General features: G+C 41.4%; 1 protein-coding gene across 1 annotated transcript in view; it reads left to right on the forward strand.

Moving 5' to 3' along the window:
* Nucleotides 1-23121, forward strand: part of LOC117761830 (guanine nucleotide-binding protein G(i) subunit alpha-2) — a 49959-nt gene extending 26838 nt beyond the window's left edge. The window contains exons 2-9 of the mRNA XM_034586106.1: nucleotides 12166-12208; nucleotides 14642-14783; nucleotides 15249-15409; nucleotides 18404-18532; nucleotides 20445-20574; nucleotides 20772-20925; nucleotides 21858-22070; nucleotides 22180-23121. Coding sequence (XP_034441997.1) covers nucleotides 12166-12208; nucleotides 14642-14783; nucleotides 15249-15409; nucleotides 18404-18532; nucleotides 20445-20574; nucleotides 20772-20925; nucleotides 21858-22048 — 950 coding nt within the window. The 3' untranslated portion in view covers nucleotides 22049-22070; nucleotides 22180-23121. The remainder of the gene's footprint in view (nucleotides 1-12165; nucleotides 12209-14641; nucleotides 14784-15248; nucleotides 15410-18403; nucleotides 18533-20444; nucleotides 20575-20771; nucleotides 20926-21857; nucleotides 22071-22179) is intronic.
* The last annotated feature ends 591 nt before the right edge of the window (nucleotides 23122-23712 follow it).

A 23712-nucleotide genomic window follows, 5' to 3' on the forward strand; every position in this document is an offset into this window, starting at 1 on the left:
TGTCTGCAGGCTTCAAGGCCACGGCAGCCTCTGATTTCTTCGGGGCTGGGAGAAGGCCAGTCTTCACAGGCAGCCTTGGTCGCCTCGTCTGCTCTTTGATCGATGGCCTTTTAGTTCTGAGTAATTACCGCAGGCCAGACCAGGAGGCTGCAGATTTTATTTGGCTGCCGTGTCCACACAAACATATATGAACCTGAAAATGTAGGATTACATGTGGACGTGACTTGTTTTCAAAGCAGAGTTTTCAGATTACATGCAAAAGGTTAATTGACTTGGGTGAAATGTAAAAAAAAAAAAAAAAAAAAAATGCCGACAATGTCATCCGGCAAGGAATCTGGTCACTGGTTAAACTGTTCGCCTCCTATTTTTATTTATTTTTATTATTATTATTATTATTATTAATAAAAATAAATTTACTTTCATTATTATTTAGTCATTTTATATGATATTCATTTTAATTTACACGTGTTTGTGTAAAAGAGGAATTCAATTGTAGCTCATAAAAGCCACTTGTAGAACAAACACTGTTGAATGAATCACTATATCATGGTTAGGAACTTGTCTGACAGGATACTGTGAAAATAATGATTACAGTTTTATGACTGTTGTATTGGTTGGCAGACTATTGAAGTTTATAATTTGACAGAAAGCTGGAGGCAACAGACAGTTTTCTCTTCTCTTAACATTACACATGCAAAGCTGCTACTGTTAGCAGAAATAAATCTTGGAAACTTGGATATATGGGTTAGTGTAGACAAGGCCTCATTGTGTGTATAAGTGTGTCTGTCTCTGCTCCTCTCTCAACCATGCAGCATGTGTAACATATGGATTGTGACGCAGGACTATTTGCATATGTTGGAGGCTTAACCTGAAACGCTGCTCATTCGCTTTGAATGGGGTGATGTTATGTTTTGCAGAATTACATTGTAGCACCGGAGACAACTGCCAATCAAATCACGTAGTTTAGAAGGATGAGGCAGAGTCAGCTGGTGAACCTGGTGTGTGTTCATCTGGTTATTTTCTGTGCACTTCTTTAGCATTGCATCAATAGCTAGCATGAGACTATCGCATGAGAGCCGGCGACCGTACCCAGCGAAGGGTCCAGCATTCATTTAGTACATAAATGTGAGTTCAGCGTAAGTTCACTGAGGAAGAGCAATGTGCTTTTTCAATTCTAACTGTAAAAGAATGATCATGAATTATTCTCAAGGTTTCTGTTAATGGAATCCCATTAAAAGGCAAAATTTGTTGCTTTAACTTCACCTTCATCAAAAAAGCGATTCCACATTCTTTGTCTCTGAAAGAGTTGCACAGATATTGAATATTCCCCTCAGCTTCATTTGACTTCTTATATTTGAGAGTTTCATTTCCTCACCACCTATAGCTTTTGTTTCTCGCCAAGTGTTTATACTGTGCTTCTCCCACAGGTCATTGCTTATATTGCGATGCCCTAATCCATAATTCATCGAGGCTTTTTCTTCCATCTCTGTGTGCCCATACATGTGAATGTGTGTCTGAGTACAAAGGTTAGTGCAGGAGGGGGGCAGGTAATGGATGTATGTATAATGCATCAGCAGTACATTACCTAGTCGCCCATTGCCCATGAGGCAGCAGATGCCTCCGTTGAGTTTAGGACCATCGCTGTGTTGCCATTTGAAGGCGAATAAGAAAGGGTTTTCCTACAGTGAAAGAACAGTAGGACAAACTCATGCTGTGAAGTTTTTCTTCGTAGTGACTGTGGAGCCAGTGAAAGATGCTCAACCTCCTGGTTTTGTTTTACCGTTTGAACTGAGACTGAAGCTACAAGGGATAGTTCACTGAAAAATGAAATTTCACTCATTATCTACTCACCACTATGCAGATGGAGGGGTGGGTGAGGTGTTTGAGTCCACAAAACACTTCTGGAGTCTCAGGGGTAAACCGCGTTGCAGCCGTATCGGCATAGTGGTGAGTAGATAATGAGTGAATTTAATTTGTTCGTGTGTGTGGTCCTTCCTGTGGGAGTAGTACAAGTGTCACATGGCTCTCAGACACAGAACAGTGTGAGGCAGTACAGATCATTAGGGTGCAGGGACCTGCTTCAATTACAGTATATGTTCCAGACTATTTGGTGTTGATGCAAAACTGAATCACAGTCCCAGGACTGCCAGATTCAGTGCTGTACTTTTCTGTATGGTCACAGTGATGTACAATAAGGGAAATAATCCACAAGCTGTTGTGCACAAAGCCCACAAACTCATTCCACATTAGATTTGTGTGCAGTGAACAAAGCTGAGCGCTTCTTTATCCTTCCAAAGAAGCGCTGTGTATTTTCTCTTCATCTTTACAGGTTGAACATCTGTCTGATTTAAATCAGTGTTTGACCCCGGTTCGATCCCATAACGGATAATATGCCTTTTAGATGTGGTGTGATTTATTTTTTGTGTGTGTGTGTGTGTGTCTGTCTGTATGTGCAGCGGGATTGTCTTTCCAGGTCTTTGTCTTTAGCTGGGGCAGCAGCGCCATGTCAGGGGTCATGTAACACAATCCTTACACTGACCCCACCACATGCCTGCGAGACGTAAGCTCTGATTAAACCACATATATGAAAGAAGGTGTCAAAGTCAGGGGGAGGATGAACAGATGAATAAAACTACAAATTCTTGCTGTTTTGGCAGATTTCTGTCTGATATTAATAAAAAAATACTCACAGCTTCCTGTCAAACAACAGCTGTGGTAGGAAAATTTGAGAAAGTCAGATAGTCTCCATCATGCCAAGATTTTCATTTCTAAAGTGTAAAAATGTCTTTGTGGATCAGGATCAGTCACCAACATCTTAAGCAGCACCAACTTGCACATATATGATATGAAACACATAATAATGGATTAAAAACAGCCGGCTAATTCCATCGCTTAACAAATGATATGATAATTTTTGCTCTTTACTTGCAGCACAGGGGAACGTGTTAGTAGAAATGTGTGTTTGAAGGCCATTCTTTATTGTAAAATTGATTTCCTTGCTTATTTGCATTGTAGTAGCGTAATGTCAGAGGAAGCCCTCTCCAGATGTTGCAGCACATTAGAACATCTCGAGGGCTGCAGATTTTAAGCACCGTTCTGCTTGACGCTCCCTCATCCTTGCATACAGTTTGAAAATCAACATCAATTATGAATTCATTCCATCTGGTGGACTGTGATTACCGCTCCTGGCGCTGTGGCGTGCCTGATAGCTCGCCGCTCCGTCAAACGGTTTCACTGCAAAAATTCAGAGCCACTGAAATGAGGTGGGGGAGCGACACTCGGATCAAAGCCATGACAGAAACGAGAGCGAGAGAGACCTCACCATTATTTTTATTTTTATTTTTTACTGATCATCAAGATTTAAGGGGCGTGAGTGCTCTGTATTAAATATTGACCGACTCAAATCGTTGCCTGATCGGCTGTAGCTGCCCTGTTAAGGTTTTGAGCTCTAATCTACTACTGAGTGGGAGTCAAGGTTGTCAATCATCGGCAGTTAAGGCCGGGGACTGGCCAGTTAATATGTCATCCTCACGGTGGGCCTGACGTTAAGTGTCAGATCAGGGTCCCTAACAGCAGCACATCTGTTTCTCTCCTCCTCCTGTCCTCTCTTTACCTTTCACTTACCTCAGCTGATCCTCTCTCCTGTCTGCTACAATCAACGTTTGCCATTCCGCTTATCTCAGTGTGCCAAATAATTCCTCTCAAACCAATTTTCCTATTTTGGGATGATTAAAAATTATCATCATCTCCCAAAGCTCTCTTATCTTTCCCAGTTGACGTCTTCGTCTGCATCTTCTTCGATTCTCTTCGTCATACTGAGATATTTGTATTCTTCCAGTTTGACATCCGTTGGGTGTTAAAACCATCAACATGCCCACTCGCTCGCTGTGAATTCTTCCTGAGATTTTCTTGTTCAATTCTCACATGGGCTCAGTTTGACATTTTACTCAGGGCCTGGCAGGACAAGCCCAGAAAATGTCCAGAGTAACTGACATTTATGTTCTCACAACCAGCCCCTCTGGAAAATTTCTGGAAAAAGCTGTAAATGGACAGAGACATTTTATACCAGTGGTCCCAGTTGCCTGACGGAGCATTTTACCTCTTACACTTTCAAAGATGACAGACTCCTGAGCTCCTGTGAGCTATGGTATCATTTGATGGTTTTTCAGACACATTTCCAACATGATACCTTCTCCTTTCTTTGCGTTTCCCTCTTTCCCCAGCTCTCCACGTTTCAAGCTTCTATTGATGGAAGGAGCATCTGTCTGTGCAGCATCATCGGCAGTTTATTGCTGGTGGGAATTTGTGTCTCACTGTTGACTGTTAAATTAATCTATGGCCTTCAATCTCATGCAAAAATAATAAGTCATATATATATATACGTCACCTAAATTTATTCTTCTCATCTGAATAGGTTTGTTTCCTCTTCTTTCTTGATTTCTCCTGATATGCATCAGTTAATCTTTACAACAGCTAATTGCTCAGGAGGTGTGTTGACCATGTGGTTCACATTTTCACTCATAAACTGCACGTAGCGCTCCGAGCTCCACTGCTGCCTTTGCTATATGATTATGGCCCCACAATCAAAATGCAGTGTAAGTCTTGCTTTTATTGTTATGACTCCAGAATTGTTGAGGTTAATGATTCATCGATAATAAACATGATGAGGGGGTTTTCCATACACAGTAAAGCATGTTGCAGCTCAACAAGTCCTAATTGTCACATACTGCTCCTTTCAGCTCTGCATCTCATCAGCAATGGCTGCTTTACCATCGAGGAAATGCCTTTTTACAACTGTAGAAGCTTTTCATGATTTATTGGATTATTGATAGTTGCTCCAGTCTGTAATTTGTCAAGGGAATGTGCATCCTTAAGGAAACTTGTCATCAAATGGCTTATGTGAAGGAAATAAAATGCTCTTTTCTTCCACCACCATCATCAGCATTGCCTCACATGCACTCGATATACATAAAGAAGGAAGACTTCTCGTCGTCTTATTCCTCTCTGCTTTGGCAGCAGTTGCGACTCTGCTGTCCAGACTTGCTCATTGCCTGAGGCAGGGTAACCATCTGTTGGAGGAGACTGAATCCGTCCGTCGCTGTCTTTCAAACAGACAGATATGTCTGTGAATGTGTATGCATGTGTCTTTGCATTCACAAGTGTACACATGTTCATGCAAGCTGCTTCCATTTCCTCCTTGATTGGATCTGAGAATAGGAAGTGACACATGTGTCTCTCTGAGGGCCTTTGGTCTCGGGTCTGGGATGGCACATTTCTCAACGCTTGGCGAGGGAACAGGCGCCATCGGACCGCTCACGTTCGGTGTGTAGGCGGTCGAGGATAGTTGGAGAGAGACTTGGAGGGAATGATGGAAAATTAAATTAATTAGATTATAGAATAAAGAGTGAGGCCCAGGGGAGATGGAAAAGTGATGAAGGCCGTTTTGTTATGTAAGAGATGTGTCAGAAAGTTCAGTGTAGTGAGGCTGGTTCCTCTCTGTGGATCCTCCTACACGAAGAGTTGCCGTCTCAGCACTTTTATTGTTATTTTTTCCCCTCTAACCTCGCCCCCCTCTTCTCTACCTTTTGTTTTCTTAAATTCCCATTGCTTCCACTTAGGTTACTCATCTTGGCGTGAAAACCGCCCTATCACTTTTCCACTGTATGCTCAGTGTACTGTATATTAGTGGGGAGAATTCAAGCGTCTCATTGTTTTATTTAGTGGAGTCTCAATGTGTCCCAGGCTGCTGCGAGTGAGAAAAGAGACCGTGAGGACGAGGAGTCTCAAGTGGGTGAGAAACGATGTCTAACAATAAGACAAGCCTTGCGTGCACTGTGACTAATATTTATCTGTACTCAGAAAAAATCACATTAAAGTGGACTTAACAACATTAACTCTGTGTCTCTAAGTGGATATTGATTTGAAACCTTATGACATCCAATGTTTGCCTCCATTGTCCTCGGAGTTCAACTTGAAAGCCAGTTCATATTTGATATTCATGGGGCGGCCCGTCACCACTGAGGTCACACATTGATTTATTTAACAGGTCTGCACTGAAGTGGAGACCAGAGGGCCGTTCCATTATAGATTTAGTAGACGGCGGAATATTCTCCTGCTCTTGACGATGTTTTATTCAACTTTCGCTTTGTTTGCAACTCAGTTATTGGCAGCTTAGGACTAACTTAAATAATTGTCTCATTAAAGCATGTGACATTCATTTTTCACACAGCCGAGCCAATGTACTATTAATTTTTCAGTAAAAATGACTGCATGCCTGATGGTGCAGTGCAAACGGCTCCACAATTACAACACAGTAATTACTCAGAGGCCGCCAGTCTTATTTAGGATATTTTGTGCAGCTTGTAAAAGCATGTTTGAAAGAGGACTGCATGCAACACATTGAGGGAGAAGTATCAAACAGCCCACTCCTACATATTGTACACAATACATGAACACAAACAGTGTGCAGTTAGCGGAATGTAGGACAATATCTCTGCAAGAACACACGCTTGTTGAATTGGATTATTTTATATTGTGTTTGAGTTATTGTGCCCACACTCTGTTTAAGGCCATGCTGTTACTGAACGCTTATCAGCCGGGGAGCAAGAAAAAGCCTCAATGTGAGAGGGAAGAAATCTCAATGAAACCTGAGGCTTCTGTCCATATTGTCTCTGTACTAGACTGTGGATACCCAAACTGGGCCAGGTCTGGACAAACATTTTTGCAATGACTGTTTGGTTCTGGTTCAGTCATGTTGACTGGTTCTGGTTCAGTCATGTTGACTGGGCTATCTACTTGATGTTTTTAAGCTGCACATAAAACAACAGGGAAAACATCGGGCTCGGGTTGGGTTCGGACACAAAACACAGAATCTTTCTCTCAGGCTCGGTCGAGTTCCGACAGAAAATTGTGTCCTGAATCGCACTCTAGTCTGTGCATGCTTGGTTGAATTATATTTACCTTAAACTTCAATCATCTTTTCTCCTGTAATTGAAATTCCAATCAGGACACCCCCTGATACTGATGTGTTGTCTAAAAATCTCCCTCAAATGTCAAAGTGTCCTTCGAGGTCAGTGCCACTGAATTTCCTTCCAGTCTTCTTTTTATTGTATAGTCATTGATTTTATGCCTTAAAACACTTGGTCAGAATCATCAGGACTGAAAGCCCTCTCAGCATTGGTTTTGTTATTTAAGTATTTATTGTTTTAATTTATTTCCCAGTTCAACACATGTTCCTCTCATCTGCAGTGAAACGAAGCTTCTTCAGTCAGGCCCCCACAAGCGTTTCATTTACTCTTTGCTAGTGGCCATAAAGTGATTTGCTGCGGGTGGCGAGGGCAGTTGTCAGGCTGACTGAAAGGAGGCGGAGCAGTGTGAGTTACTCGTGTGAGCTATAGCTCAGATTGGAGCGGCTCAGGCCTAAACATCAACAGCGGCCCTGTGTTCTCAGCTAGCAGGCACCCACACTGCTGCCTTTGTGTCTTGTTCCCAGTCCCACCAGGATGGGTCACACTTGCTCCAAACACATGCACACTTATTCACACACAGAGTATAGCTTTAACACCAGTGGAGGTGGACAGTTACATTTTAAACTAGATGAAGCTGTGGATGCAAGATGCTGATGGCGGCACTGCAGGACGATAACAATCGTTTTGAGGTGTTGACAGTCAGTCTTGACACAGGACAGTGGGAAGGACCCTTTGAAATGTCTTCTTTTTATATCTGGACTTGTCATCATGCTTAACTGGATAACAAAGCTCTAGAGACTGTGTGAGCATGTCAGGAATTCTCACAGAAGAGCAAGAACATTTCTTTGTCTAATTTAATTCCATCACTCGTTAAATTTGGGAGTAGGTAAAGCTCTGTCAGACCTTTCTGTTAATCTCTCCGTCAAAGAAAACTCAAATTCCTCATTAGGATGTAATTTTCAAAAATTCAATGAGTTAAAATTGCTGACTAAAGCAGATCTTCAGGTATTTTTTTGCTGGACTTTTGACCCCAACTTTGCCAAGATAACATCTTGGTGTGGAGATATGTAACCTTGAGACCAGTCAGTCAACACGTTTTTTTTATATCTGATAAAGCACAGGTAGAAAACTGTAATGCTCACACCAGACTCCTGAACACTGAACTGAATAAGTGTGTTCTTTGTCTGGGAAGTCAGAGATTAAAATGATTTGTGCAGTAAATCAGCTAATGTGAAGTCTTGTCAGCCACAAGAATACGTTTTATTCTCAAGGCCGACAACATCAAATTTATCTTATAACTTTACCGACAGCAAACTAGCTATTACATAAAAATAGATCACATAGATAAAAGTGGTTATTGGTGAACACTCAGTAGCTTTGCTGCCTGTAAAAAGTATTGTAAAGTATCAACCTTTGAGAGCCACAGGCTAGGCACATCTTTGCTGGGTTAAACACATTGAAAGGTGCAGGATCTCATACGCTGCATCAATTCACAAATACTTTTCCAAGAACATATTTCCACCACCAAAACAGGAGGACGAGGAGACCATAACCTATTTCTTAGGAGTGATTGGTCGGGTCACAGGACATATTTGAACAGGTCCAGATTTGACTTGGAGATAAGTTTGGGTAACGGGTGGTTCAGGTGGACTGCACTCATCTATTCTTAACATTTAAATCTCTCAACTTGTAGCTTAACACCTGGATAATTGTACCCAAGCACCAAAACCACCTGCACAGTGGGAACTGAGCGATTTCCCCTGGTACAACAATGATAATTGTTTTTCATACCGAGGGGCCCTTCGGCAGCTACCTGCACATCCTCAAACAAAGGTAGACACCCAATTACAAACTCATTTGAGTCCAAATTAAGCCCCAGCTAAAATCCGTAGGTCCCATGTTGTCTATAAATACAGGCAAGAGTTATTTCCCTCATCTGCTCTCTAACAATTAAATTAATGAAAGTGCCGGGTACACCACTGCAACAACACACTTTGTTGTTTATATCTTACCTGACCCAAAGGGAGCAGTGTATTCTCTCCTTTTATGAAAGTAAGGTTTGCTTTAGTCGTGTGTGTGTGTGGTCACGTGGGACTTGATTAGAACTGTTCCTGTTTATATTTGCTGTCGTAATGTGCAGAGGAAAGGAAAACCTCAGTGTGACTGTCAGCTGACCTGATTGTGTCACTGATAATGACACTCACCACCTGTGAATACAGTCGGTTCATCATGGGTATGACACCCGGCCCCGTCCTGCTGCAGGTGGACCCCAGTCAATCCTGATGGTACTGGTTCCCCCTGGCACCCGCCTCCATGTTGGTCCTCCCCGTCAGTAATCAGTCATTTCCTGACTGTTGCAGAGAGATTTACAATTTCTCTGCTGCTTTATTTTATTACTATATAATATGTCTCCATGGTTATTCTTCCTTCTCCTAGTGTCTTTTATTTTATCCTTCAGAGCATATAAAACAAAGCTTAGTCTGCTACAACCCCCACTCTGTGAGATCTGATGATGAAGGTATGTGTACTCAGTCATATTTTTCCCAAAAAAGGCCTGTTTCATAGCAGATATTTTGATATATCGTAGTAGGAAAATCACAGATGAATAATAATTTTATTGCTGGTTGAATTCCATTTAGCTGCTTTATAGTCTTGGTATTTTGCACACGGCCTTACTGTCACGTTGACATGTTGTACGAGGACACTCAAACTCAGCAGAGCCATTGATAATGTTGTTAGTAGCATCAATGCTTTACTAAGACATTTGAATAGGTCTTCTGTGAAAAAAAGCCGAGTGTGTGTGCGTGCGTGTGCACTGCTGCAGTCCTGTTGGTTCAGTCAAGGTATTATTAGTAAAAACAAAGTGTGTCCAGCCCTGCAGGAATTCTGAAAACATTCTTACTAAAGTACATGTGCTTGTACAGTTGGTGGCAGCCTTTAATACCAGCTGGCAACTATAAAATATTCAAGACAAATATTGCATCACAGGCCTGCACTTCCTCTGCATGTGTCTATATACTGTACGTTGTGGTTGATCTTCTAGTACTGCAGCTTTAGTACATTACTGTATACATAATATCCTAGTATATTCCCTAATTTATTGTGCTCTACATTTCTTTGGCGTTTAGTATTCTCACATTAAAGTTTCTGTCAGAGGCAGATGAACAGAGGGTGTTTTTAGCACGCATATCATTTGCTCCGGACAGATTCCACACGCACATGCTTGAATGCTGAGAACACACAGTCTGCCTGGAGATGATGTGTATTTGTGTTTGTGTTGTGCAGTGAAAAGAGCTGCTACCTTTTCGTTAATCAAACCAGCAGCGCAACCAAGATATGGGCCAAACTTCACTGCTCGTTTCTAACTGTTATTAGCTTCAGATTCACTGGACAAACTCCAAAGGGCATGTTTACTACCATCAGGAGAGCTTGCGTTTGTGTGTGTTTGTGTGAACTCACAAGTCTCGAAAATATGCTCCCGCAGTTTGAAACCAGACATAGCACAGGCTCCAGGGACATATTTGGCCAACTCTGTTTTGCTGTGTTGTCCTCCTGATATTTAATGCTAAATTATTAATATCCTTTATTAGTGCTTAAACCTAGTTAAATAAATGCAGCGTAAGTGTGAAGAGGTTTAACAGTTTGACGGCCTTTTGTAGTTTTAACCAGCTTAAGTAGAAGTAGAAGGGTGATCAGAGAGTGCATACCTCTGTCAAGGCTAATGCCCTTTTTCACCTTGTTAAAAATAAATTCTGGGTTAACCCATTTAACCGGATCCGCTCCAAACGTGAATGGGTTTTTCCCGCCTCGATCAATGGGATTGGCTCCAGCTCCCCTTATGGCCCTTTAATTATAAGGGGTTTAGATAATTGATGGATGGATGGATATTTTTCTGTAATGTTGCATGAACAAATGAACAAAGAAAATCAGATGAAACATAACTTCCTTGGTAATGGTGCTAATTTGATAAATATGACAAATCCACCTATCAATTATACTGCTTATCATTTGAGGGGTTGCGGGGAAGCTGGAATTACGCGCTGCTAAATATTGTATCTGCTTTATATCAAATGTAGGGCACACTCCACAACAATGTTTTTGTTTTGTCTCTTATTTTCTAGGAAGATATGTTTACAGTTTTAGTTCATATCCAATGTATACAGTGCAGCCAGAGAGAGCATTTCTTTCCCACCTTTCCTCCGGTTTAACACTATGGTCCGCAGACTGTGCAGCAGATGGACGTGCGCTTCATCACAGTTTGATTTGCAGATTACTTGGTGGAGACTCGAGAACCATGTGGTGGATGCAAAATGGAGAATGTCTCAATGCCTCTGCGTGAAAACAGAAAATTACTTTCACCCTAGTGTCCTGGCTCCGCACGCTCAGGCCCCGGACACAGACATTACATTTCTGACCACATAGCACACACCTAATGACACCTTTAGGCTCTGGGATGTCTATTAAAACCGTCTTCATTTCAAGGCAAACTGTTTGTTCTGCTTGATTAGCCAGTCTGAGCTCATTGACCATGGAGGAGCAGGAGCTGACAGCTGTCTATGGAAACTATCTTTGCCCATTACTACCCGGGGGGGCCTCTCTGTGCATGTGCGTGCTGCATGCTGTGTAGTAGTGTATTTTGAGGGTCATCCCAGAGAGACTTCACCCTGGGCGAGTTCGAATGGAGAGTGCACTGACAGGCACCCCTGGGTGTATGTGTCTGTATGTGTGTAGTGTTAAATTCCTTGTGGCAGATGAGCTCTCCCCGGTCGCCTCAGGCTGGTAGAATAAACATAGCACTGGATAAGAAAAAAAAAAGGCCCCATATCCTGTCAGACGTTTCCATTAAAATGTTAACTACGATAAAGTGACTTGTCTTGAAGAAGAAGAAGAGGAGGATAGGATGGCAGGTGGGTTTTGTTGCTTCAGAGGTTCAAAGTGTCTCTGATGTTTCCACTGTGAAGTAAAGACTTTGCTTCATTGCCATTTCAACTCAGTTTGAAATGTCTGGGTTATAGCTGTAGAGGCAGAATCCCCCTTGGTTCACGGTGAGAGGAAAGAGTAGACTGGTTCAGGATGGAAGTGAGAGATGGAGAGGGGGGAGCTCCAGATGTGAAGCGGCCAAGCTGGCTGCCTGTTTACATTTCTGGTCTAACGGGAGCGTATTTTTAACCTCTGCCTGTTTTTGTTCTCTCTGCAGGTGCTGGCGAGTCAGGGAAGAGCACCATTGTGAAGCAGATGAAGTGAGTGACTGCTAATTGTTTTGCTTTTCCTCCCAACAGGTCTGACAAAATAATATGTATTTAGGGACACTAGTATTAGATAGTTTGAAAAAACAACATTTATTTGAAGATCAGTATTTACTGCATCATCCAATAAAAGAATTATAGCAGCGCAATAATTTGTAGATATGGCACAGATTTCTTCCTGGGACTTTCTTGGGTTTGAATCTCACACTGGACTCACATATGTGCGCACTTGGTGTCGGCGAGATCGTCATAACGACAATAATCACAGTTACAACTTAGTCAGCTCTCAAGCCAATGAGCCCTGCTAGCTTCATGCCTCCGTTTGCCACATGAAAGGCTGAGTTCTGCTCAACGTCTGCTGCATGCCACGTGAGCAACGCAGTGCAATGGAACCACAACGCAGTTCGGCAAAGTATTCAAACTGAATGAGCAGCGTTTCAGCTGATTCCTTCAACGCTTATGTGTAAACCTGATCCTTTCTGTGAAGTGATTGCACAACATAATATGACATATTCATTGGCTTCCATGTTCCCAAGAATAATCACCTATATTTAGAAATGGGTTGAAATGTCAAAAATGCGGAACTCAAAATATGCAGAATGTGACTAAATGCACCGAAGATACTGCTTAGTGACATGAATGAATGAATGAGTCATCATCTTACTTCCTGTCTTTCTGAGATGAGACACTTTGCTGTGACAGCACAAGAGAAAGTCGTAGTGGAGGAGACCCCTGTGTCAGATATCTGGCTTGTGTTAGCTACGCTTTTAGGTGCATGCACATTGAGGCCCTTATATAAAGATTGTAATTATTATGTACAGTGTTATCTGTGTGGACTGTTTGCTGTTGTTGTTGTTCTTTCACGGAAAATGTCCTATGACACCAGACAGGAAGGAAGACGACTGAAATATACCATGTGGGAGGGTTTATCTCAGCTCTACATCAGTTTAACAGTTAGATCAGCAACCGATAAAAGTTATTTCACACATAATCTACAGAAAATGCAAATCCTTTTCATGGCTCTTTTTGTATTCAAAAGAAGGTATGTCCACTAAATGTGGTCTTCCAATGTAGTTTCCACTGGGAAACATTCTGCACACACACACACACACACACACACACACACACACACACACACACACACACACACACACACACACACACACAGGTGAGCTGTATCTGCCTCTGCGCTGCAGCGTATTTTAAACGGGTGTTTCTCGTCTGATAAGTGGAATCTTCCTGCTCGCTGATATGGTGACTAATGTATAGAGTTAGACGCCCCCTGGCTCAGAGGCAACATGCTGGAAATAGGCCATTAGAAGTTAATGCAGCATGAGCATTATCACAAGCCCTATGGAGGTAAAAAACAATTGTTAAGTGATTCATTAAATCAGTGGAGGAGTATCGGCTGATGGACATATTGGGATCTTTGTTTGCCAATATGCACCAATATTAAAATGTTTATTTTACAGTTTACATATTTGTTTTTATTTTATAATTTAAGTTCAATAAATGTGGTTGTATTTGTGTTTTTTTACTGTCAATTATCAAGCCTCAATTTCTTTGGCACAAGGGTTTGATCATTTCATTTTAGGAATAATAGATATATTTTTTATTTGAATGTATATAATCGGTATTGAAAATACATTTTTATTTGCCACAGAGGTCACATATCAGAGCCCTAGATCTTTACTTAAATGAATTTCCGCAGTTCTTGACACCTGTGGTTTTCCTGCTATGACATTTTAAATGTCAGTTATTTAGACTGCATGTAGACAACACTCAAAGACAGTTATCTGAGTAACTGATCTTTCTTTTGCACAACTTCTTTTGTAACATGGTGAAATTATAGATCTCAGAGATACAATGCGAAGGATTTTCCTTTTCATAATTTTAAACAAAAGGATAAATGCTTAGCAAACCATGTGAGTATCACAGTTTCACTGTTCTTCAGATAAAAAAATCCTCTGACAGTTGACTATAATATGTTGTGATGAAGAAAGGATGACGTGCTTTGAAGAAAAGTGACAGCCACAGGAAAGCATTAATGACAGGTTTTCAATTTATCCAGATTTAGAGTTATATTGAAAATGTGCAGCAGACAGAGACAGGAAGTGACCTATTTACTCCGCTGCGGAGATCACGTGATTTTATTGACAACACACAAACACCGGTGTCGGTTCTTATCAGCACCAACTCTCTTGACATCTTCGTCCGTGTCCTCTGGTGTGTCTGCTGTATCCCGAGATCAGACAGCCAACCCTCTGATAAGTGGACAACCCGCTCTACCCCTGAGCCACAGCCGCTCCCTAGTAAGGGTGTAGCTGTAAATGACCTCAGGATTAGGTTTTATTGTAAAATTTAGAATCTGGCTTAAAAAACATGTTTGTGTGTTTTTTAACAGCCTCTCTCTTTCTCTGATTTCAGGATCATTCACGAGGATGGATACTCAGAAGATGAGTGTAAGCAGTACAGAGCGGTGGTCTACAGCAACACAATCCAGTCCATTATGGCCATCATCAAAGCCATGGCAAACCTCAAGATTGACTATGAGGAAGCTTCCAGAGCGGTAGGTCTCTAACAGTAAAGTAGACACTGAAATGCATAAACATTAACCATGGTCACCCTCTGAAGAACCAGGATGTGAATACCATGTCCAGCGTGTCCGCAGCTCTCTGTGGACACAGAAAGTCTGACCAAGCTTAAAAGCACAAGGAGAATACTGCACTAAACTTATACATTCAAAACTACAATTTAATCTTACTATCGGTTAAAGATTATAAACTTTAAACACTGACTCAAAATCAGTGAAGTACTCCATATTTTGTAATAATAAAATGTGTTCAGGTCCATTACTTCTGAACATTGTAAGAAACAAGGAGAATATTGCCAACGTGGAAACAAACTTCTTCCTTCAGTGTTGCGCTGATCAGCTTTGTCTCATGTAGATATATAATTAGTTTTTCAAGCTTCCTACTGTTATCACTGCATATGCGTGTGTGTGAGTTTATTGGTGTCTTTCTTTCCTTGCCAGGATGATGCTCGCCAACTGTTTGCCCTGTCAGCAGCAGCGGAGGAGCAGGGCATGCTGCCTGACGACCTGGCCAACGTCATCCAACGACTGTGGGCCGACAGCGGCGTCCAGGGCTGCTTCACACGGGCCCGAGAGTACCAGCTCAACGACTCCGCAGCATAGTGAGTGCTTTAATAACACAAAATAACATCAAGATCCTGCTGTGGATTATTGTGTGTCAACATAAAACACTGCACACAGCTGTGCTAGGGTCTAAAGTCATATCAACGTCCCTTTATTACCTTTGGAGCCGAGTCTGCTGTGTTGTAAGTTGACACCGGGGCGTGTGATGCAGAAAGGAGCATGAGATGTGTGATAACAAATATGATCAAAAATAATAACTGCAATCATTGTTTCCCACCTCATCAAATGTTGTTTAAGAGTAAAACAATGTTAACATTACTTGGAATACTTAATATTTAGGGTTAGCTACTCAACAGTTGAATTCTCTGTGTGCATTCAAAGTGTCATGTCGGAGCTAAACACATATAATCACTTGATACAACACAAACACTAGCTTGTTAAAATGTTATGCAGATCTGCACTTTCCCTGCTAACGGGACTTGAGTAATGTCATGACACTTTACTCCACTCTAATGGAGAAAACATTTAGCGTACAGTTGAATAAATTATTATCGTTCACAAAGAAGCTTAGCTTTAATATACTTTCAACTTCCTCCAGAATATTTTTTCATTGTTACTTTTCATCTCTTCTATCTCGTGCACATCTTCCTCTCCTCTCTGCTTCGAACGTTTTCTCCGTGCTGGATTGTGTCTCTGTCATTTCTCACGTCGTTAATATGTCAACATACTACTTTTCTCTGCCTCCTCACATTAACCAGTGAGGAGAAATCCACAGAGAGCGGCTACAGTCATTAATAGAGAGGACGTTACTGTTTTGTTTAACCGCTGGCTTTTACTTTTGAGAGCTGTCGTGCTGCTAATCTGCAGCAATGTGGCTGCCGTCAGCCGCAGGTTGTTAATTACCTCAATTACTCTCTTCTCTGAGTGCTGCATTTGTTGGCCGTGCTTTTTTTCTAATGCACCAGTATAATAACAGGGAGAGAATGAGGTAATTGTGAGCGGCTGCTGATGAGAGGAGGTGAGAGCTGGGGATCACTCTGATATCCGACAGGCTCGCCATCGTCCACTGCTCACAAACAGCGGCAGGACGTAACTGCTCTTAATGTTTAATACACAAGGTCTTTGACAATACGATGACACCTCCAGGTTGTGCTACAAACTGTCAGGTGCGTGTTTCTCGAATCATTACTTTGCAGTCAAGGCGGCTTTTTATTTCCAAGGGGAGCGATATTGTTGTGTTTGTTTTCAGCCACTATAATCACAACATCCTCTCTGCTCGTGTTAAAGCCGAGGGGACCCGGTGGAAGCAGGCGACGCACAGTGTTCCATCACGGCTTTGTGGGGCGCTGAGCGAGTCGGCCGCTATAACCGAAGAATAAACGAGCCTGGCACTGGACTATAATCCATGTGTGAGCACAAGCTGAGAGCCAGAGAGAGGAAGGGCGAGATAAAGATAGAGTGAGAAGGCACAACTCACATTAACAGAGATCTCTCCCCTCATTCTCTAGGTTTGATAGAGACGTGCACTGTACACTCTGAAAATGATGGATCCCGCTGACATTATTTAAGGAAACATACCAAACCTTTTCACGTGTGTGTGTGTGTGTATAAAAAGAAAATTGATTCTTTGTATGCAACAATATTAACTGGCCATGGCTTGCACACGTCTACTCTGGTTTCTCACTACCTGTTGGGTACATGCTGTCTCCAGTGGACTGACGGGTTTGTAGTCGACCTTCACTTTCTCACTTCTTCTTTTTAGAGTGTAAGCTGTCAAAATTCAATTAATCGTCAAGGCTTATAAAGCCGACGGCCAAATCAAGCAGAGTCGTAGAATCTGATGTGTGGAGTGGGCGACAAAAGCAGCCTAAATCTCCTTCTCTCTGTGGGGAGAGGGATTATGATTACACTGGCTCGAAGTAGTGATGTGAAGGCTCTGATATCTACACTGTGTGGCTTGAGTGGGATTACACTCAGCACCAACACTTTGTTACACAACAGACTTTTTATCCAGTTGATTATGTTGAAAAATATGGTCAAAAGCTCTCATTGTCTTTCCAACTCCAAAATCTTCATTGGCGTCTTCTACGTGTATGGCACCGCTTTTTCATCCCGAGATATTTTTGTTTTTTTGTTTTTTTCAGTTTAGCATCCGTCACGTGTGAAAAACATTATCAACTCACCCACTCGCTCTCTGTGAGTTTTCCTGCCGTATTCTCACATGGGCTCACTCTGACACTTACTTACTAGGAGGTTGGCAGAAAAACTTCTGGAAAATGTCCGGAGCAACTGACTCAGACATTTGTTTTCTCACATCCAGCTTCTTCCCTTATTGCAGGAGAACATTGTATTATTATTGTATTAATATTTTACAACTGAATAGGTTCCTGTGTTCTGCCTGTCCACTCCACTGTTTTCTGTCTCCAAAGCCACATTAGGTGATTTAAGTATTTTGCTCATGAGCATTTGAACTCTCTACTCAGCATGATTTAGTGATTACATCATCAACCATATTACATAAATCTGTGGTTGTCGACAAGGATCACTAATAAAATTACACACTGCTACTACCAGAACGGCCGCTCTTCACGTGTTTCCACTGGCAGAAGTTTCTGAGGATAATTCTAGTCGTTAAACAAATACACCGACTCATTAACTGCATCACAATAACTAATTATTTACGACTTAATATTTCAAAATGAGATAGAGTGGTGATTTTAATCTAAGAGGAAACAGGGTGGCTGTGTGAGCTGTCATGGAGTCAGCAGAGGTAAATAAACAGTCTTGTGATGCTCTATGACTCGGACTCCCCATGTAATGTGATTATAAACTGACAGTGCTGAGGCGACGCAGAGCGCCGTCATCCGAGCGCTTCCAGTGTGAAGGAACAGTTGAGACTTTGCCCCTGAGGCGACCTTCCCTCGCACCTTATCTTAACAACAACTGCAGCTTAAGATCTTTTCCCCCTGTGAGACTAGAGGACAACAGAGTTAATTTTATACTTATGTGTTATGTTTGTGTCGTTCCATCAGTTACCTAAATGACCTGGAGAGGATAGGCAAGACAGATTACATCCCCACGCAGCAGGACGTGCTGCGGACTCGGGTCAAGACCACTGGCATCGTGGAAACACATTTCACCTTCAAGGACCTGCACTTCAAGTAAGACGTCTCCTCTTCCCGGTGTTTCCCAGCTGCTTACGCTTAATTTCAGAAACACAACTCGTGTTATTAGAGGTCCAATCACCACATCTGCTCACACTGTGCAGCTCACACTTTAATTCCACCTACAAAAGTCCACAACTGACTAATTCACTCACTTAAATTACCCAAGTGTCCCTAACCCGACCAAGTGCTGGATAAAATAACCAACACTTTCCCTGCATGTAGCAACCACCTCCGCTCATATGTTTAATAGTGAAGCTGCTGTTTAGACATATAGAAACTAAAGTGATGAGTGTGGATGAGGACGAGGTCAGGCTCAGCTCAGCTCAGCAGGGGGCAGATGATCAGAAGCCTGATCATTTAATCAGGCTTCTGATCATCTGCTGAAATTCATCATCGGGTTTGAAGTGTCCCACGTAAGGATGTACACAATTAATGTGTTTTTAAATGCATCACTGTGTTTCAAGTTAATGTCACACAGACGTTGAAATCATTAAAATCTCAAATATTATAATGAAAAAATGGCTGCTCATGCTGTTGCCTTGTATTTCTCTATGATAACAATACTTGAAAATGATGGTAATTGTAGAATTTTGCCATCTAAGATTATCTGAGGAAAATTGATCGGTGCGTGTGCACATATTTATAAATTTACTTAAGTTGTTACATGTATGTAACTTTCCCTTTTTGGAAAGTCAATAAAATAAATTCTTTGTTGCTACACATCAGCCTCTGTATCAGCAGCTGAGCTTGAGTTGCATTTACTCTAAACAGCTCATTCTGCCCCTGCATAAGTGTAACAACAGGAACTTCTACTGTAAAGTTTTTACAGCAGGATTATAATCATCAGTAACTTTAAAAAATGTATTTGGGAATACAACCTCTAATTATTATAACCCACTTGATATGTTTCTCACAGTGGAAATGTTGTGTCTTTGTGTTCATGTGCTAGTAACAGTGTTTAAACATTGTTAAAATAAAATCTGATGGTTGTAGCCCCCTCCAGACACACACAGACACACACATATCTGATGGGCACAATAGCCATAACTAATGCTTTGAAAACAGCAGAGGAAATTGTTTGGAAAAATATCCAAGATATTTATTGAAAAAAGCTTTCACTCAGACTTCACTCTAAGTTCATTACATGAGTCGGTAGAAATGAAAATGTTTAATAAAAAATCTATTGAGTCTGCATGTTGTATTAGTCTCCTAATTACCTCTTGATATATTTAATTTCTTTGTGGGAGACATAAACCACATCCGACCAGCATATGTTTACCTCCAGCAGTCTCTTCAGCTCTGTGCAGCTGTGATGTGTCTCACTTACGTAAGCAGCTCTGGATCACAGTGTAGAAGTAAACAGTCTGATCTGTGTCACTGTTCTAATGAGCTCTGCTTACTCAGCCCAAAGCTGCGCTGTCCGTGAGAATCGAGGTTTGTCTCTAATGAACCAAATTCTCTGAAATGCTCGGCAGGAAGAAAGAAGGGGTCATGAAAAAAGTGTCACTGCTGGTGACGCTCTAAGTATCAGATGGAGATAATGTTCAGTCTGGCTGCAGCTGGATTGGGCTCGTCCATCTAGGTTTCCTCCCTCTTCATGAATAAGTCACATAGGATCTGAGTGAAAGCCCTGTCGCCGCCATGTCTTAAGCCCGCCTGTTACCACAGCAACTGCAGTGCACTAAAATGCAAGCAGATGCCAGGAAAGTGATGAGACCTGTGCAGCGAGCTCCCTGCCCAGAAGAGAGGAAGCAGCAGAGATGTATTCACAGGAAACGGGGGAGAGAGAGAGCACACATTTCCTTGAAGCTGCTTGGCATGGCTGTCATATTGAAAAAGTGTTTTCCTCCTGTGCATACTCCCATCCGCCCTCTCTCATAAAAACTGCGTGTGTGTGTGTGTGCAGGATGTTTGATGTTGGTGGCCAGCGGTCAGAAAGGAAGAAGTGGATCCACTGCTTCGAGGGAGTCACAGCCATTATCTTCTGCGTCGCCATGAGTGCTTACGACCTGGTCCTGGCCGAGGATGAGGAGATGGTGACTTAAGCTGCTTCTTCTCTTTTCAATTTCAAATCAATAGCTTCACAATCACTTCCCAGCCGAGCTCCGTTCCCAGGATAATTCCCACATGGGGAGGGAGTTTGGCGTCTGAGCAAACTCATTTCCTTTATGTGCCCTAGTTGTGCTGTTTGATAATCTCTTCATCTCTGTTCATTTGTGCGCGTCCCACCCAGAACCGGATGCACGAGAGCATGAAGCTGTTTGACTCCATCTGCAACAACAAGTGGTTCACGGAGACGTCCATCATCCTGTTCCTCAACAAGAAGGATCTGTTCGAGGAGAAGATTGCCCACAGCCCTCTGACCATCTGTTTCCCTGAGTACACTGGTACAGTATCTCAATTCAAAGGCTCAATTCGCAAAGAGGCCGTAGCTGTCTGATTTACAAAGCTTCCGTTCATGTTGGTGTTTTTACAACCACTTCATTGATTGAAAAAGCAATTTTCAGCCTGAGAAATCTCAAATTAAACCTTAAAATTTCTTTTTTAAACTCAAGGGAAATATTCTGTTAAACGGCTGTGATACTTACGTTTGTTACCAGTTCTTTGTTCCTGAAATCACAAATATTATGTCTAGTCTCTGTTGGTGCGTCATGTATTAGAAGAATAGACTCTGTATAAAGATGGATGGCTCTACTTCCTCCTGTTGTACAAATGTGAAGCTGAAACACAGAGGTCCCGCCGATACACTTGCTTGACCAATTACATGTCAGTCTCAGCTGTCATTGTGGCCCAATTTTATAGCATCAAAAAACGTATTAAAACCAAACTTACCAATTAAACATATACCTTTGTGATGAAACTAACTTAGATGGCAGGAACCTTCTTTTTCACGTCAACATCTATTTGATGTGTATTATGACTAGTTTGATCCAAGTCCCATCCACTATTATGGACAAGGTGGGATTTATAACCTGTCTGGCCACCAGGAGGGATCAAGACGATAGGTCTTCACTCCTGATCCACAGTCTGTGATTAGCAGCATCAAAGTGACAGAGTTAAGCTTGTTTAAAAACATTCAGCAACAGAGATTCAGCAACCTGATTCAAAAGCTTTAAAATCTTTTGAATCATGAAACAAACAATATTTTTTCATCCAGATGATCAGAAGAGTCTTTGAGGATTTTGGAAATACTTGTTGTTAAAAATTGTGTTTTTAAAACATTGCTGGATAATAGTTTGTTCAGTGAAAATTGTGGCTTTTTATTTGTTTTCATCGCTTTCATTCATCGGGCTCTTTTCACTTCTTTTTTCCCTCTCAGGTCCTAACAAGTACGAGGAGGCCCAGGCTTACATCCAGACCAAATTCGAGGACCTGAACAAGAAGAAGGACACCAAGGAAATCTACACCCACTTCACCTGCGCCACCGACACCAAGAACGTGCAGTTTGTGTTCGACGCCGTCACCGACGTCATCATCAAGAACAACCTGAAGGACTGTGGCCTCTTCTAATAACACATCTGAGAAAGTCAAGGTGCGCTCAGAGAAAATACTCTGACAGAGAATCAGTTCTCTAACAAGTCACAAAACGGATCTCGTGTTAAAATGACTGACTTGTTTGTGTCTTTTTTGTGTTTCATTAGATTACTTGAACAGTTCTAACAACCACGACGGGGGAAACACACACACACATCATGAATGACTGCACTGGCCAACCACGATTCCTGCTTTGATCTGCTTTTTATAAAAACACCTAAGAGACTGATAACTCGACGGGCCTCGCAGAATTTCAACAGTTGCTGATTCAGTCCCTCGTATCGTTAACTCTTTGGGCTATGACCACAGAAAAGAATCAACGTTTGTTTTGTATTTTTTGTTCTTTTTTGTTTTTTTTCTTCTTTATTTTTAATTACTAGAGGAGGCAAAGGAAAACTTTTTTATATAAATGAATTCATTTTACTTTTAGAGATTCTGATGTGCAAATTATTAAACTTTTAATCACATGAAGCTTATTTTTTAAGACATGAAGTACAGGCATGGACAGAAGATATGATTGATAGAGGAAAAGTGCTTTTTTTTTTTATTATGTTTACATAAGTTCATCATTCATAGCCAGACCGCATATTGTTCTGCATGACTCAACATGGCAAATAGTAGCTCTGTAATCTGCACAAATTATCTAACATTCCTACAAAATAAAATAAAAAATAAAAAAGTTAAAAACAAAAAAAAACATGGCTTCACATGCAGGCAGAAATGAAATCCTAACTGATATTTAAAGTATGTGTGTACCTAACATTCTTTCACTTTTTTATAGTACCATTACCATGTCTGTTGCAGTATGTTTGTGCCTTGACTTCTGTTTACAACCGAATCCTAGATATGCTTTCAGTACCGTCTGACCAACTGTGCGCCGATACCGTTTCTTTTTGTTTCTCTGCCTAGCACCCTCTGAATATATAGTGATTATTAATGACAGACGAAAATCTAATTCAGAAAAAAAAGGTTAGTGTTTTCTTGGTAAATATTAAAATGCTTTAAAAGTCCTATATGATTTAATTTAAATAAAAGTAGAGATCACCTGACTGCTGTACACTTGTTCTTCCTCTGCTTTGGTGCTCTATGTTTTTATTGCAGCGTTGTTTATCTTTTTGTGTTGCAACACACTGACAGTCTCACACATTAGTTTGTGTTGTTGTTACGCAGGGGGATTAGATTGCACACACAACTACAATGTTGTTACAGGGGGTTCAGAACTTTCCAAATACAAAAGGGTATTATTATGCTCATAAGGAGTCTGACAGTTTTATACCATTTAAGTAAATAGATGTGATCGGTGGATCATTCAGCCGCAGAGGCTGGAGAGTGAGCAGATTTCAGCCATTACATCCTCAGCCGTGCAGGAAGGAACACGTCAAATAAACAGCCCTGGTGTTTGGTCACAATAATAAAAGATGTAATTCACTTGAATGTCAGTTGCACGTTGTTTGGAGGCTGTTCTCAAACACAAGTAGAAAACTGTGATGAGTTCCTCCTCTCAAGTTCACCTCAGGTGAAGCTTTTTCTTAAAAGGTCATTGTCACTGGTGTTTGAGCCTAAACAACAACATGAATCTAAAATTGCAAAGGAGCCAGTGTCCATTTACTTTTCCAAACACTCAAATAATAACAATCATT

The sequence above is a fragment of the Hippoglossus hippoglossus genome, chromosome 5 (genome assembly GCF_009819705.1).
Source record: "Hippoglossus hippoglossus isolate fHipHip1 chromosome 5, fHipHip1.pri, whole genome shotgun sequence".
In the NCBI taxonomy this organism is placed as follows: Eukaryota; Metazoa; Chordata; class Actinopteri; order Pleuronectiformes; family Pleuronectidae; genus Hippoglossus; species Hippoglossus hippoglossus.